General features: G+C 40.3%; 3 protein-coding genes and 1 long non-coding RNA gene across 5 annotated transcripts in view; 1 reads left to right on the top strand and 3 right to left on the bottom strand.

The window, feature by feature from the left end:
* The window catches only part of mppe1 (metallophosphoesterase 1), a 98,561-nt gene that overhangs the window by 57,349 nt on the left and 25,441 nt on the right, over nucleotides 1–15,771 (top strand). The window lies entirely within an intron of this gene.
* On the bottom strand, nucleotides 7,173–11,341 carry LOC132115948 (uncharacterized). Its single transcript, XM_059524390.1, has 2 exons — nucleotides 7,323–11,341; nucleotides 7,173–7,234 (listed from the first exon to the last, which is right to left on the bottom strand). The coding sequence occupies exon 1, from the start codon at nucleotides 9,629–9,631 to the stop codon at nucleotides 8,675–8,677; it is 957 nt and encodes a 318-aa protein (XP_059380373.1). The 5' UTR covers nucleotides 9,632–11,341; the 3' UTR covers nucleotides 7,173–7,234; nucleotides 7,323–8,674.
* LOC132115949 (uncharacterized) lies at nucleotides 7,173–15,225 on the bottom strand. Its single transcript, XR_009425585.1, has 2 exons — nucleotides 15,062–15,225; nucleotides 7,173–7,459 (listed from the first exon to the last, which is right to left on the bottom strand). It is a non-coding gene; the product is annotated as an uncharacterized LOC132115949 (long non-coding RNA).
* On the bottom strand, nucleotides 12,113–15,103 carry LOC132115947 (inner centromere protein B-like). 2 transcript variants are annotated; one of them, XM_059524387.1, is made up of 2 exons: nucleotides 14,968–15,103; nucleotides 12,113–14,878 (listed from the first exon to the last, which is right to left on the bottom strand). In XM_059524387.1, the coding sequence occupies exon 2, from the start codon at nucleotides 13,320–13,322 to the stop codon at nucleotides 12,240–12,242; it is 1,083 nt and encodes a 360-aa protein (XP_059380370.1). In that variant the 5' UTR covers nucleotides 13,323–14,878; nucleotides 14,968–15,103; the 3' UTR covers nucleotides 12,113–12,239. The 2 variants fall into 2 exon arrangements, with proteins under 2 accessions (XP_059380370.1, XP_059380371.1); XM_059524388.1 differs by having other exon boundaries at nucleotides 13,280–14,878.

Below are 15,771 nucleotides of genomic sequence, written 5' to 3'. Positions count from 1 at the left end.
ATCCACGTTGCTTGAGGTCCAGTGTAAAGTTTCCACAGTCAGTGATGGTTTGTGGTGCCATTCCATCTGCTGGTGTTGGTTCACTGTGTTTTCTGAGGTCCAAGGTCAACGCAGCCGTATACCAGGAAGTTTTAGAGCACTTCATGCTTCCTGCTGCTGACCAGTGGGAGGTAACGAATTACAACTCCCGTTACTGTAATTAAGTAGTTTTTTTTTTACTTTTTGAGTATATTTTTAAAGCTGTACTTTTACTTGTACTTAAGTACAAATTAAGCAAAATAATCTACATTGTTACTTTTAAATCACAGTTTGTTACTGAGTACGCTCACAATTTGAATTGATATTCAAATTTTTGACAGCACTTCAGTAGCCAATAAAAATATCCAATCATAAATGGACCAATAAAAGCGCTGATATCTAAATCAGGAAAAGAGCCGCTGCAGCAGGTGAAGAGTTAATCAGACAGCGAGGGAGCTCAGCATCATTTATAGATTCAGAGCTTGGATAAACAAACTACATGGTACTGTTATCATAAATATCTATATTTTGATACTGATACTGAAATATCTGACACGGTTCCATTATTAATTTTCCACAGTATCTGAATATACACCAATACAATCTGTATCTCTCTCTTCTCTCCGAGTGAATTTGACAATCATCCGTCTCCTGTCAATTACACTCTGAATGTCTGCGCGGGATTGCAGGTATTCCGCATAATTTTAATACTCCCTGTGCAAATATGGCGAGCACTTTATTGTAACATGATTGCGATGTCATGTAATCTCAGAAATCTGGATGCGAGCTCTCAAATAGACCCAATTTATACAAATGAACTGCTTGTGCGGTTCTGTTTGCAGTCGCGATCTCTTCATGATATTAGAAAAGTTATCAACTATTCAGAATAGATCCACACCTAACCGATAAAAATCATTTTAGAAGTTTTATTGGTGTAAGTGAAATGCACCACAAAGTCTTTCAACAATCAAAAATGGAACTTTAATTTATTTACAATGTAAATTTATGGTAGAAATGTTTTGGAATTGGATATTTGTCTGATTTGTACATATAAATATCCTGTCAAGTCAAGTCACCTTTATTTATATAGGCGCTTTAAACAAAATACATTGTGTCAAAGCAACTGAACAACATTCATTAGGAAAACAGTGCGTCAATAATGCAAAATGACAGTTAAAGGCAGTTCATAATTGAATTCAGTGATGTCATCTCTGTTCAGTTTAAATAGTGTCTTTGCATTTATTTGCAATCAAGTCAACGATATCGCTGTAGATGAAGTGACCCCGACTAAGCAAGCCAGAGGCGACAGCGGCAAGGAACCGAAACTCCATCGGTGACAAAATGGAGAAAAAAACCTTGGGAGAAACCAGGCTCAGTTGGGGGGCTAGTTGTCCTCTGACCAGACGAAACCAGCAGTTTAATTCCAGGGTGCAGCAAAGTCAGATGTGCAGAAGAATCATCTGTTTCCTGTGGTCTTGTCCTGGTGGTCATCTGAGACAAGGTCTTTACAGGGGATCTGTATCTGTTTCTCTAGTTGTCCTGGTCTCCGCTGTCTTTCAGGGATGTAGAGGTCCTTTCTAGGTGCCAATGCACCATCTGGTCTGGATCCGTACTGGATCCGGGTGACTGCAGTGTCCCTCTGATCTGGATACAGCGTAGATGCCATTCTTCTAATGATGTAGCAAGTACATCGGGTGTTATGGGAAGTGTTCCCGGTTCTGGTTTACCTAGTTAATGCAGCCTAAAAATCCTTTAACGGATTTGGATATTAAAAGCATATTAGTATGTTATGTGTAAGACAGGTTAAAGAGATGGGTCTTTAATATAGATTTAAACTGCAAGAATGTGTCTGCCTCCCGAACAATGTTAGGTAGGTTATTCCAGAGTTTAGGCGCCAAATAGGAAAAGGATCTGCCGCACGTAGTTGATTTTGATATTCTATATTATAATGTAACAGGAGCTCATTCAAATACTGAGGTGCTAAACCATTCAGGTCTTTATAAGTAATAAGTAATATTTTAAAATCTATACAATGTTTGATAGGGAGCCAGTTCAAGTGTTGACAGGACCAGGCTAATATGGTCATACTTTCTGGTTCTAGTAAGAACTCTTGCTGCTGTATTTTGGACTAGCTGTAGTTTGTTTACTAAGCGTGCAGAACAACCACACAATAAAGCATTACAATAATCTAACCTTGAGTTCATAAATGCATGGATTAACATTTCTGCATTTGACATTGAGAGCATAGGCCGTAATTTTGATATATGTTTGAGATCGAAAAATGCAGTTTTACAAATGCTAGAAACGGGGCTTTCTAAGGAAAGATTGCTATTAAATAGCACACCTAGGTTCCTAACTGATGACGAAGAATTGACAAAACAGCCATCAAATCTTAGACAGTGTTCTAGATTATTACATGCAATTTTTTTTTTAGGTCCTATAATTAACATCTCTGTTTTTACAGAATTTAGCAGTAAGAAATTACTCGTCATCCAGTTTTTTATATCGACTATGCATTCCATTAGTTTTCCAAATTGGTGTGTTTCACCGGGCCGCGAAGAAATATAGAGCTGAGTATCATCAGCATAACAGTGAAAGCTAACACCATGTTTCCTGATGATATCTCCCAAGGGTAACATATAAAGCGTGAAGAGTAGTGGCCCTAGTACTGAGCCTTGAGGTACTCCATACTGCACTTGTGATCGATATGATACATCTTCATTCACTGCTACGAACTGATGGCGTTCATATAAGTATGATTTAAACCATGCTAATGCACTTCCATTAATGCCAACAAAGTGTTCAAGTCTATGCAAAAGAATGTTGTGGTCAATTGTGTCAAACGTAGCACTAAGATCCAATAAAACTAATAGAGAGATACAACCACGATCAGATGATAAGAGCAGATCATTTGTAACTCTAAAGAGAGCAGTCTCAGTACTTATGATACGGTCTAAATCCTGACTGGAAATCCTCACATATACCATTTTTCTCTAAGAAGTAATATAATTGTAAGGATACCACCTTTTCTAGTATCTTGGACAGAAAAGGTAGATTCGAGATTGGTCTATAATTAACTAGTTCTTTGGGGTCAAGTTGTGGTTTTTTGATGAGAGGCTTAATAACAGCCAGTTTGAAGGTTTTGGGGACATATCATAATGACAATGAGGAATTAATAATAGTCAGAAGAGGATCTATGACTTCTGGAAGCACCTCTTTTAGGAGCTTAGATGGTATAGGGTCTAACATACATGTTGTTGGTTTAGATGATTTAACAAGTTTATACAATTCTTCCTCTCCTATAGTAGAGAATGAGTGAACTGTTCCTCAGGGGGTCTATAGTGCACTGTCTGATGTGATACTGTCGCTGACGGCTGAATGGTTGCAATTTTATCTCTAATAGTATCGATTTTAGAAGTAAAGTAGTTCATAAAGTCATTACTGCTGTGATGTTGGGAAATGTCAACACTTGTTGAGGTTTTATTTTTCGTTAATTTAGCCACTGTATTGAATAAATACCTGTGGTTATGTTTGTTTTCTTCTAAAAGAGAAGAAAAGTAAACGGATCTAGCAGTTTTTAATGCTTTTCTGTAGGATAGGTTACTTTCCCGCCAAGCAATACGAAATACCTCTAGTTTTGTTTTCCTCCAGCTGCACTCCATTTTTCGAGCTGCTCTCTTTAGGGTGCGAGTATGCTCATTATACCATGTTGTCAGACTGGTTTCCTTAACCTTCCTTAAGCGTAAATGAGCAACTGTATTTAAAATGCTAGAAAAGAGAGAGTCCATAGTTTATGTTACATCAAGTTGTTCTGAGGTTTTGGATATGCTAAGGAATTTGGATACATCAGGAAGATAACTTAAAAAGCAGTCTTTTGTGGTAGAAGTGATGGTTCTTATATACCATTTTGTAACAAGAAGTAGAATTTACAATTTTGGTTATATAAGGTTTGCACAAAACTAAATAATGATCTGAGATATCATCACTTGGCTGCATAATTTCAACACTATCAACATCAATTCCATGTTACAGTATTAAATCTATAGTATGATTTCGACAATGAGTAGGTCCTGAAACGTGTTGTCTAACCCCAATTGAGTTCAGAATGTCTATAAATGCTGATCCCAATGCATCTTTTTCATTATCAACATGGATATTAAAATCACCAACTATTAAAACTTTATCTGCAGCCAGAAATAACTCGGATGTAAAATCACCAAACTCTTTAATAAAGTCTGTATGGTGCCCTGGTGGCCTGTATACAGTAGCCAGTACAAACATAACAGGGGATTTATCATTAACATTTGTTTCTCTGGATAATGTTATATGAAGCACCATTACTTCAAACGAGTTATACTTGATGCCTGTCCTCTGAGAAATCCTGAAAACGTTGTTATAAATTGAAGCAACACCTCCCCCTTTGCCTTTTAGACGCGGCTCATGTTTATAACAGTAATCTTGGCGGGTGGACTCATTTAAAATAATGTAATTATCAGGTTTTAGCCAGGTTTCTGTCAAACAGAGCACATCTAGATCATGATCAGTGATCATATTATTTACAAAAAGTGTTTTCGTAGAAAGGGATCTGATATTCAATAAGCCAAGCTTTATCATTTGTTTATCCATATTGCATCTGTTTTTTATTTGTTGAACCTCAATTAAATTGTTAATCTTAACTTGGTTTGGACGTTTTTTGTATTTTCTAGTTCGGGGAACAGACACATTCTCTATAGTGTGATATCAAGGTGAAAGAGTCTCTATGTGCTGAGAATTAGCTGACCTCTGTGACGTGAGGCAGCTAGCAGGCGTTCGGTTTAGCCAGTCTGTCTGCTTCTGACCTGGGCCCCAGTTAGTCAAGTATAAACACTAAGACTATTTGCCATATTTCTAGAGAGAATAGTGGCGCCACCCCAATTGTCTATGAAACCTATGTTATTCTGTGGGCACCACTTAGACATCCAGCCATTGAGTGATGACAATCTGCTAATGCATCTTGTCACCACGGTAAGCAGGGAGGGGACCAGAGCATATTACAGTGTCTGACATCGTGTTTGCAAGTTCACACACCTCTTTAATGTTATTTTTAGTGATCCGACTGGCGAAGTCGAACATCATTAGCACCGGCATTTACGTTTAGCATTAGCCAGCACTTTTAAATTTGCCAAGATGTCAGGCGCTCTGGCTCCCGGTAAAGATTTGACTATGGTGGCTGGTGTAACTATATTCACGTTCCGTACAATAGAATCACCAGTAACTAGAGCACTTTCCTCAGGTTTCTCAGTGGGTGCATCACTGAGTGGGGAGAACCGGTTTAATGTTTTGATCGGAACAGAAGAGCGGTGTTTTGACCCACGACTACGCTGCCTCACTGTCACCCAGTTGCCCTGCTGCAGGGGCTCTGTTGCCGGAACCGAACAATGTACAGGAATCCCTGAGCTAGACGCATCCAAAGCCGTATCTAAAGCCCTAACATTCTTACTGTCCTCAATGAGTTTGGATGTCTGTCTCTAATTCTGAAATAGTCTCTGTCAGCCTAACTATTTCCCTGCATTTATCACATGTGAAAGTGTTTAATTTGTATGTTCATTTGTTTATTTGTTTTTGCTATTTACACAGTGTTTAAGTTTTTTCAAGTTTGTAAGTGTCCAGGTACAGAAACCGAATAATTAACTGTAAAATATCACTGTAAAATTAAATATACAGTCAAACCGAAATTTATTCAGACACCTTCAACATTTCTCACATTATCAGTTTATATATTTATAACTATTGTTATAGTTTAGAAAATGGTAATGAAATATTACAAGAACTCAGAGTTTCACACACACACACACACACACACACACATGGAGCAGTGGGCAGCTATATAGCCAGCACCCGGGGAGCAACTGGGGTTTAGTGCCTTGCTCAAGGGCACTTCAGCCATGGGTATTGAGGGTGGAAGAGAGCACTGTTCATTCACTCCTTCCCACCTACAACTCCTGCCAGCACCGAGACTCAAACCTGCAACCTTTGGGTTACAAGTCCAACTCTCTAACCCTTATGCCACAGCTGCCCCTCTTATTAGAGCTGAAGATCTTTGCCCGATAGGACCCGACGGGTTCGGTCGGTAACCCGTCGGGTCGGTCGACGGGTTTCGCGAGGTAAAGGAGCGGTCATGTGATGTGTTTCCATTAGCGTGAGAAAGATGCGAAAATGGATGCTGAGTAGGTGAAACGGAGGCTTTCCTCTGGCGATTACGTTTTGGTTGCACCAGCAACTAAAGTAAAGTCTGAGTTGTGGAAAAGTTTTGACCATGTTTATAATGAGAATAATGAGTGAAGACATCTACAGTGGATTCAATCATTTTCCTCCACAAAAAGATTTAGGCTTAGCCTAATCTCTGTGAGTAAAGGTTTTTCAAATGATAACTAAATATTCATTGAGTCTTAAATGCATAATGTGGACAGAGAATTTACGCTAATGTTGGCATTATTCTTTTATGAAATGTCAGCTGCTAGTGGCGAAGCAAATCCGGCGGAGCTTTTATCTTAATTTCGTTATTGCCAAATACCCATCTTAATTTAAAATGTATCTTAATTTAATTTGTTAAAAAAGACTTGTTTTTATTGGTGCGTTGGTCTATTTACGGGCTAAATGACCCTATGCCTATTTAGAGTGCTGAGATGTCAAGATGTTACAGAGGACTTATTTTATTTCTTTATTCCAACTTCCAAGTGGTCTAGTCTACGTTAGTTATGAATAAATTACGTTAAAACATGTATAAATGACTCATTCTTGACACAAGGAAAAAGAGCTGTGTGTGTGCACACATTTGAATAATGTCTGGCTGTAAACATGTTCGGGCTTTTAAAAAGCTGTCAATCAAAATGTACTCGCCATGCTGGGGCCGAAACCTGTCGGGCTCGGGTCCTGTCGGGCCTAACTTTTAAGGCCCGATTACAGCGCTACCTCTTATTTTGCTATACTCACTTACATACATTAATTAATAATGTCCTGCACATACTAGTAAAAAAAAATCTAAATTTCTTTCATTTTAATTTTTTCATTCTTCGTTTATTGGATTAACATTACAGCAGCTAATAGCTAAATTAGGCGTGGTCACTTTAAGAGACAATGTGTAATTCCTCCAGGTACCAACAGACACAAGTGGCTTTCTCATACTGATGGATTCATTGAATCCAGCTTAGTCAGGATCATAAACACACCGTGAAAACTAAAAGCACAGAACAAACAATAATTAGCTTAAAGAAAGAAATCTGACAGATAAATCGATTTTGACAAATACAACATACAAAACATACCTCGTTGGCTGAGTACCGAGAGAGGAATTAGTTTCAGTCTTTTTCTTCTTCTTTTTGTTTATCTTATTTCTCTTAGACTTAGCTTAGTGACCACGCTTTAGTCATGCATTTTTCTTTCTCTTGAGAGATCGCTTCTTCTGCGGAAATTAACCTCTTCTCTGCATACAAAGCTCACTCTTAAGCTCCAGCGCCCCCTAGTGGCACTTAACGGTAATAATAATAAAAATACAGAAAATGAATAGAAACGAAAATGTGGCAGTAACACTCCCACCAATCTCACAACTCTTACTGTGGGATTTCTATGACTTACATTCAGTCTGACAAACTGAACATGAAAATAAACACAAACCCTTAGTCTGCTTCTAGCAAAACAATAACCTTATGAATAGGTCGTTCTAATGAGACTGTCTTAGTCACAAGTTTATTGTGTTTGTCATATGTCCTTTTACTAACCAAAAGTCGAACCTTTCTCACTTTTTTATCAGTTCCTGGATAGACATCAGTGACTTTGACAAGCTTCCATTCATTACTTGGTGTCATGTCATCTTGTAGAAGCACTACATCATTTATCTTCAGATTCCTTCTGTGTACATTTCACTTCTGTCTTGGTTGCAAGTTGAGCAAATATTCTTTCCTCCAACGGATCCAAAACTCATTGGCTAAATATTGTACTCTTCTCCATCTTTTTTGAAGATACAAATCTTCTTTCATAAACTCTCCTGGAGGAGGTTGAACAATGGTCACCTTATAGTGAGAATGTGGTTGGGCGTTAATGGCTCAGGACCTGTTGGATCACTTAAATGCTCGATGGAAAGTGGCCTACTGTTGACAATCGCCATGACCTCGTACAACAAGGTTCTCAAGGATGTACTGTCGAGTCTCTTTGCTGACTGGTCAAGGATGGCTAAAAGAACACTACGGATGGTCCTGATCTGTCTTTCCCATATTCCACCCATATGGCTTGCCGAAGGGGGAATCAGGAGAAATTCACATCCAAGTGCTTTTACCTTCTCCTGATTCATTTCTTTCATGAGATCTGCGAGTTCTCTCTGGGCACCAATGAAATTGGTTCCTCTGTCACATCTCAATTGACGCACATTTCCTCTTATTGCAATAAATTTAGAAATGCGTCTGTACTCAGGTCGTCTACTACTTCAATATGCATGGCTCGTGAACATAGACAGGTTAGTACATATCTCTTGAGCTCCTTTCGTCCATCTTTGACGTATATGGTTCAAAAAACAATCCATTCCGACATAAGTGAAAGGCGGGGTAGGCTCCGTTCGTTCTACTGGCAAATCTCCCATACTTTGATGCTCCGTTTTCCTTCTGTATTTGCGACATCTGACACATTAGAAGATGTATGATGAAACTGCACGGCTGCTCCCAAGAATCCACCAACCATTTGCACGCAACTCATTCATAGTCATTCCACGACCTTGATGTTGAACCTTCGAGTGAAAATGTCTGATCAGCAAAGTTGAAATATGACTGTCCTTGGGAAGTATGGCTGGATGTTTTACATGCGGGTGTAGTACAGCTTGACCCAAACGTCCACCCACTCTGAGGATTCCTTTTTCGTCCAGAAATGGACTTAGTTTGTACAGTTTATGATTTGTGGTCTTGGAAACTGTTTTCTTTGATTTTAGACTCTTTATCTCTTCTGCAAAAGCTTTCTCTTTAACAATTTTGATGACAACCAGTTCTGTTTGTTTTCTCTCTTCCAAAGTTGTACTTTCTTTGGTCCTTTGTATATCACCTTTGTGTTCCTTGACCTTTCTTCTCAAGATTGCAAATGCTCTTATCAATCTGGACCATTCTGAGAACTTCTCAAATCTGCTGAAAATAGTTTGCTCTTCCTTTGCATTGATGGTATACACAGAGGCTTTGCGAAGTTCTGGATCATTTTCCCTGATCTCTCCCACCTTGACATCTCTATCAGGAATGTTCTTCTCCCAGAGAAATGCTGGCCCCTCAAACCATTCAGAGGACTTCAGTTGTTCTGCGGTTAAGCCTCGAGAAACGTAGTCTGCAGGGTTCTGCTCTGATGCGACATACGCCCATTGTTCTGGCCTTGTGCTTGACTTGATCCTTTGTATCCGATTCGCTACGAAGACTTGAAACCTTTTGGCATCATTATTTATGTAGCCGAGAACAACGGTGGAGTCTGTCCAGAAAAACTCTGCAATGTCTGGGATTTCAAGTTCTGCCCTGAGTAGATCACTGACTCTAACTGCAACAACTGCTGCTGAGAGTTCGAGTCGCGGGATAGTTGTGACACTAGTAGGTGTGACTCTTGACTTGGCCATTACCAAACAACAATGAACTTGATCTGATTGGTTAATGATTCGCAGGTAAATACAAGCACCATATCCATTGACACTGGCGTCTGCGAAGTGATGAAACTCGTAGCTTTTAACCTAACCAAAATCTGTAGGAATTAAACATCTTTGAATCTGCATGTTGGCTAAACTTGGAAAGTCTTTAATCCAGGATTCCCACTGGGATTTTAAGTGCTCTGGAAGCTCGTGGTCCCACCCAACCTTATCCTTGCACATTTGCTGGAGAATCTTCTTTCCAAAGAGGACGAACGGTGCAATAAACCCCAGGGGATCGTAAATGGAGGCGACAGTAGAAAGTACACCTCTTCTTGTAAGGGGGTTCAACTTGACTTGAACTCTGAATTTGAAAGTGTCTGAAGTGACGCACCATTCAACTCCAAGAGTTCTTTCAATGCGTGGTAAACTTAGAGACAGGTCAAGGTCTTTCACTGTGGCAAACTCTTCTTCTGGAATAGTGGACATAACTCTCTCACTATTACACACAAATTTATGGAGTCTTAACTTTCCTTTGGAACAGAGCTCCCTTGAGTCTTTGATGAGCTGAATGGCTTCCCTTTCAGTAGGAATGCTTGCCAAACCGTCATCAACATAAAAGGTTCTCTGTATGAAGTGTATGGTGTTTTCTCTGAATTGACCTTGTCCTTGGGCCGCGAGGTGTTTCAGGCCAAAGTTGGCACAGCCTGGAGAAGACGCTGCTCCAAAAAGATGGACCTTCATACGGTAAACTAATGGTGATGCTTCCAAATCTCCCTTCTGCCACCAAAGAAATTTTTTTTTATTAAGTAATCCTGGTCTTCTTTTGTGACATGGAACTGGTGAAACATCCGCTCTATATCACACATGAATGCGACAGAACTTCTGCGGAAACGACAAAGAACACCAACCAATGCGTTTGTCAGGTCAGGACCGGTTAAGAGATGGTCATTGAGAGAAGTGTCCTGGTACTTGGCCGAGGCATCAAATACTACTCTGATCCTTCCGGGTTTGTGTGGGTGATAGACCCCATGATGGGGGATATACCATGCAGGAGTGTTATTCAACTCTTCGTCATGGACTCTTTCAGCATCTCCTCTTGAGATGATGTCATCCATGAAGTTTGTGTAATCATTGTAGTATGATTTGTCTTTCTTTAATCTCCTTTCCAGACACTTTAGGCGATGCATTGCACATATTCTATTGTCTGGTAATGTGGGTCTTTCGTCACGAAACGGTAGTGGCATCTCAGAGTGGCCGCTCTCATTCTGTGTGATGTTTTCTTTGAGTTTTGTGAGAAACTTTAAATCTTCTTGTGACACAGGGTTGCCCTCAATGGCTCTTTCAGAGAAGTCTCCTTCAAGTGCTTTGATAATGTCCGAAGGGGTGATGTCCTTTACTGTTGTCCTATTGACATAGTGGACTTTGTTCTGAAGCTTTAGAGAGGGCTTAAGCTCTGGGATGACTTTCTTGACAATAATGCGATGACTAATTCCAATCGCATCTCCATAGTTTAGGCAGGGATTGGTATGTCCAACTATACTCCAACCAATATCGGTGCGCTGAGCGTATGGCTCGCCTTCCTTGCCTGACACAATCTCTCTCGGGAGAAGAGCTTGTGAGCAGTTGTATCCGATCAACAATCCTACCTCGCAATCTTGCAAAGGTGCGATTTCTGATTGATGGTGTTCCAGATGTGGCCAAGCTTTAATAATAATAATAATTCATTACATTTATATAGCGCTTTTCTAGGCACTCAAAGCGCTTACCTAGACAGGGGGTATCTCCTCATCCACCACCAGTGTGCAGCATCCACCTGGATGATGCGACGGCAGCCATAGTGCGCCAGAACGCCCACCACACACCAGCTTACTGGTGGAGAGGAGACAGAGTGATGAAGCCAATCAGCAGATATGGGGATTGTTAGGAGGCCATGATGGTCGGATACCAATGGGCAAATTTAGCCAGGATGCCGAGGTCACACCTCTACTCTTTTCGAAAGACATCCTGGGATTTTTACTGACCACAGAGAGTCAGGACCTCGGTTTAACGTCTCATCCGAAGGACGGTGCTTGTTGACAGTATAGTGTCCCCATCACTACACTGGGGCGCTAGGACCCACACAGACCACAGGGTGAGCGCCCCCTGCTGACCTCACTAGCACCTCTTCCAGCAGCAACCTAGATTTCTTTAGGAGGTCTCCCATCCAGGTACTGACCAGGCTCAGCCCTGCTTAGCTTCAGTGGGAAACCGGTCTTGGCCTCCAGGGTGATATGGCTGCCGGCCATATGGCTGCTGTTTCATTAGTTGGAATGTGAGCTTTGTTGGCTGGAATGAATTCTCGTGTGTATGTAGGAGGTAAAGTGATTCTTTTGCTTGAGTTAAGGCCACGAACTTGAAGATTTTGAAGTCTGTCGGACTGAACAACTGTAGTCTGGGAAGACATAGTAGACAGTTCTAGTTTAACAGGTTATTTTCTTGACTTGCGACTCGGTTAGTCGTAGCCATGGCTGTAACTTGTTCTTGAGCTCGGTGGCTTTGACTTGACCTTTCGTTGCTTGGATTTTGATTAGCTAGTGGTTGCCTTTGTTCTCCTTTGTCTTTAACTATCTTCATGAAGACAAGTTGGATGCCCTTTACTGCACCTTTCACAAATATTGCGGTTGGTACATTTCTTCAAATGATGGCCTGGTTTGAGACAACCAAAACATAGCCTTTCTGACTTAATAAAGCTGACTCTGTCTGACACAGCCTTTTCCAGAAAACTTCTGCGTTTGTGTAAACTGTGCTTAGGCTTCTTACAGAATACACATACCAGTTGTATCTTTTCTTGTGAAGTCGTCATCAGTGTTTTAACTCCAATTTCTTTCTGTTTTGTAAGTTTCGGTTTGTCTGATTTGTTAGGCTCACATTGTTTTAGTGACTGTAAAGATGTAACAGGATTACAGGCAATCTTAGCTTCTCTCGTTAGAAACTCAACAAACTGGCTGAAAGTGGGAAACTGATTTGTTTGTTCTTCAATTTCAATAACCTTGCGGTTCCAACTAGCAGCAAGCCAGTCTGGAAGTTTGGAAAGTATCTTTCGGGTCTCATTGCAGTCATTCAAGATCTCTAAGGACTTGATGTGAGCTGTAGCAGCTTCACAACTGCTCAAGAAATCTGCAAAGTCTCTTAGTTCGAAACGTTCCCTTGAGGTCATTTTGGGCCATGCATGCAGTTTGTCTATAAAGGCTTTTGCGATTGTGAATGGATTTCCATATCTTTTATCCAGAAACTTCCATGCAGCAGCATATGCAGATTCAGTTCCAAGCAGGAAGTATCCTTCAACCGCTCTCTTAGCCGGTCCACTCACATATCTCCGAAGGTAGAATATTTTCTCCGTGTCCGGGATATTTTTTTGGTCTATCAGCGTTTGAAATGACAGTTTCCAGTTACTGTAACTTAAGGGATCCCCAGAAAACACAGTAGGTTCCGGAACAGGGATACGGCTAGCACTTAGTGCACTTGGTAGCACTTTAACAAGATCTGATGTACTATCACTTATAGGAGTGGCTGCAGCTTGGGGTATGACTTGTTCAAACAGAGATGGGAAGCTTACATGTTCAGCGTCTTTCATTTCTGTGTTAATCTTTGTTACATCGATCTTTTGTGCTTCTACTGCACTCATTTGGTCATAAACCTGCATCCTTGCTTGTGCTGCCTTTAGATCTTTGACCTTTCCAGGTGCAGTACTTTTCTTTTATTTTCATCAAGTGTTCTCTGCAGAGCTGCATACTCTGCTTCTTGTTGAGCCTTAAACTTTACTTCATCTGCTTCTCTCTTCATTCTTAGTCTAATTTCTTCTGCCTCTCTTTCTAAGCGCTTTTGTCTAATCAATGTTTCTTGTTCTACTGCTTTTTTCCTGACTTCAGCTTCTAGTCTTTCTATCTCTTGCTGTTCCATTTCTTGTTCTTCTAATATTTTTAGAACAGCTTGACTCGCTGCTGCTTCTGCTGCGGCTTCTTGACGTTTTATAGAGGATCTATGTGAATGCTCAGATGAGTTCTTAGTGGTGTTGAAGGAGCTTAACTTACTGCTTGCAGTTTGAAAGAGGGAGCCTGCTTCCGGCCAATCTTGTTCCTCTTTTCCTTCCACTCGACTGGTTGCTTTATTCATGAGGAAACCTGAGATCTCCACACACAGATCTACTCTGCGACGTGACTCCTGATCCGGTGGGGTGAGCTTACGTAACTCTTCATAAACTTTTGTGACATCTGCACAAAGACCTCTAACATCACCAATAATATCTTCAAGTATGTCTTTATTCAAGGGTCCTGTTTGAGAGAGGGGTAGCTTGGATGCTTTTGCACGTGTTCTCCACTTTTCATAGTTGTAGTTAAATCTTTGCTGGAGTCCTTTAATCCTCTCATCCTGCATTTCTCTTCCCTTTTCTGTGAGTGTTTTCACTCTCTGACTTCTTAGTTGTACTGATTCTTGCTGCTCACTAAGATCAGTACATTGGGTTTCTTCAGACTCCCTCTGGGGTTCTGCACTAATTAGTGGTGTATTTGGATCAGTCATTTTAACGTCTTGTCACTTGTCACTAAACAGCAAAACGTTTACGTTAACTAAAAGTCACCGCAGTACTACAGGCAGTTAAAATATAAAGGCAGAATAAAATAAAAATGTAACACTGAATCTTAATGCAGTAATATGAATGTAACTTAAATTACTCTCAACTTAAACGTATTCAAATAAGAGTTATTCACATTTAAACTGTTCACATGAAATACAGAATTCACATTACTGTTACAAATAGCCCAATAAAACAAAAGTACTGATGCTTAAACTTAGGTGCTTTAGAACTTACACTGTGGCTTAATAAACAAAAACTAGGAATAGCAAAACGTTACTTTCACTTTTCACAGTTTGATTAATCAACCTTGAACTTGTGTTTTGCTTTCCTTGTTTAGACAAACACTTAACTTATGAGTGTCGACACATCTTATGGCCTTATCTTAAAGTGTTGCTCTTCAAATCGTGTGCTTTGGTCCCGTGCGCGCTCCCCGCTCTGTGCACGTGTCGATCACGCTGTGGCAAGACTGCTGCTCCTTTGATCATGCCGCCTCGCCTCCACCCGCGTGCAGATCAGTCCGAGTTTTCACTGTAATTCCTCCCGGTACCAACAGACACAAGTGGCTTTCTCATACTGATGGATTTATTGAATCCAGCTTAGTCAGGATCATAAACACACCGTGAAAACTAAAAGCACAGAACAAACAATAATTAGCTTAAAGAAAGAAATCTGACAGATAAAACTATTTTGACAAATACAACATACAAAAACATACCTCGTTGGCTGAGTACCGAGAGAGGAATTAGTTTCAGTCTTTTTCTTCTTCTTTTTGTTTCTCTTATTTCTCTTAGACTTAGCTTAGTGACCACGCTTTAGTCATGCATTTTCTTTCTCTTGAGAGATCGCTTCTTCTGCGGAAATTAACCTCTTCTCTGCATACAAAGCTCACTCTTAAGCTACAGCGCCCCCTAGTGGCACTTAACGGTAATAATAATAAAAATACAGAAAATGAATAGAAACGAAAATGTGGCAGTAACACAATGAATGCATCCAATATAATACACATATAATTTTTTTTTCTCAACTGTTTACTTTTATTTAAGACATAACCGGCAATTTTTTCACACATACTATCCAAGACGGGTATTTTAACATATTTTTTTATATATTTGTTGGTGCAAGAGCAAAAACAGACAAATTCGGTGTTCAAGTGTTTTAAGAGATGCTTCTCTCTGCGTGAGCCTGAACACAAGAACACCGCGGTGCTGAATTGGGCTCTTACACATCCTTTTCAGTTTGTTTAAAATGCAATTTGTATTTGTACGTTCAGGTGCAGGAGGAACTTAAAGGAGAACTTCACAAAGGAGAGCTTGGTTCAGTGTTGCTGTCTGTGAGACGCGGCTCTCTCTCCGCATGGGCACCGAAAACAGGGCGCGAGTTACCAGCTACTCAGTTCAGCTTTTCTGCGTCTTGTGTTTGAATGCTTTAAAGTCTTTTGAAAGGTTAAATTGGCAAGTGGCAATGCTTAATAACATGTGAAAATGATACGCTTTCGTAACGACACGCAGCAGCCAGGCGG

Source organism: Carassius carassius, chromosome 35, assembly GCF_963082965.1.
Source record: "Carassius carassius chromosome 35, fCarCar2.1, whole genome shotgun sequence".
NCBI classification, from domain to species: Eukaryota; Metazoa; Chordata; class Actinopteri; order Cypriniformes; family Cyprinidae; genus Carassius; species Carassius carassius.
The sequence above is the reverse complement of the archived record's forward strand: the minus strand, read 5'-3'. Positions and strand labels throughout refer to the sequence as shown.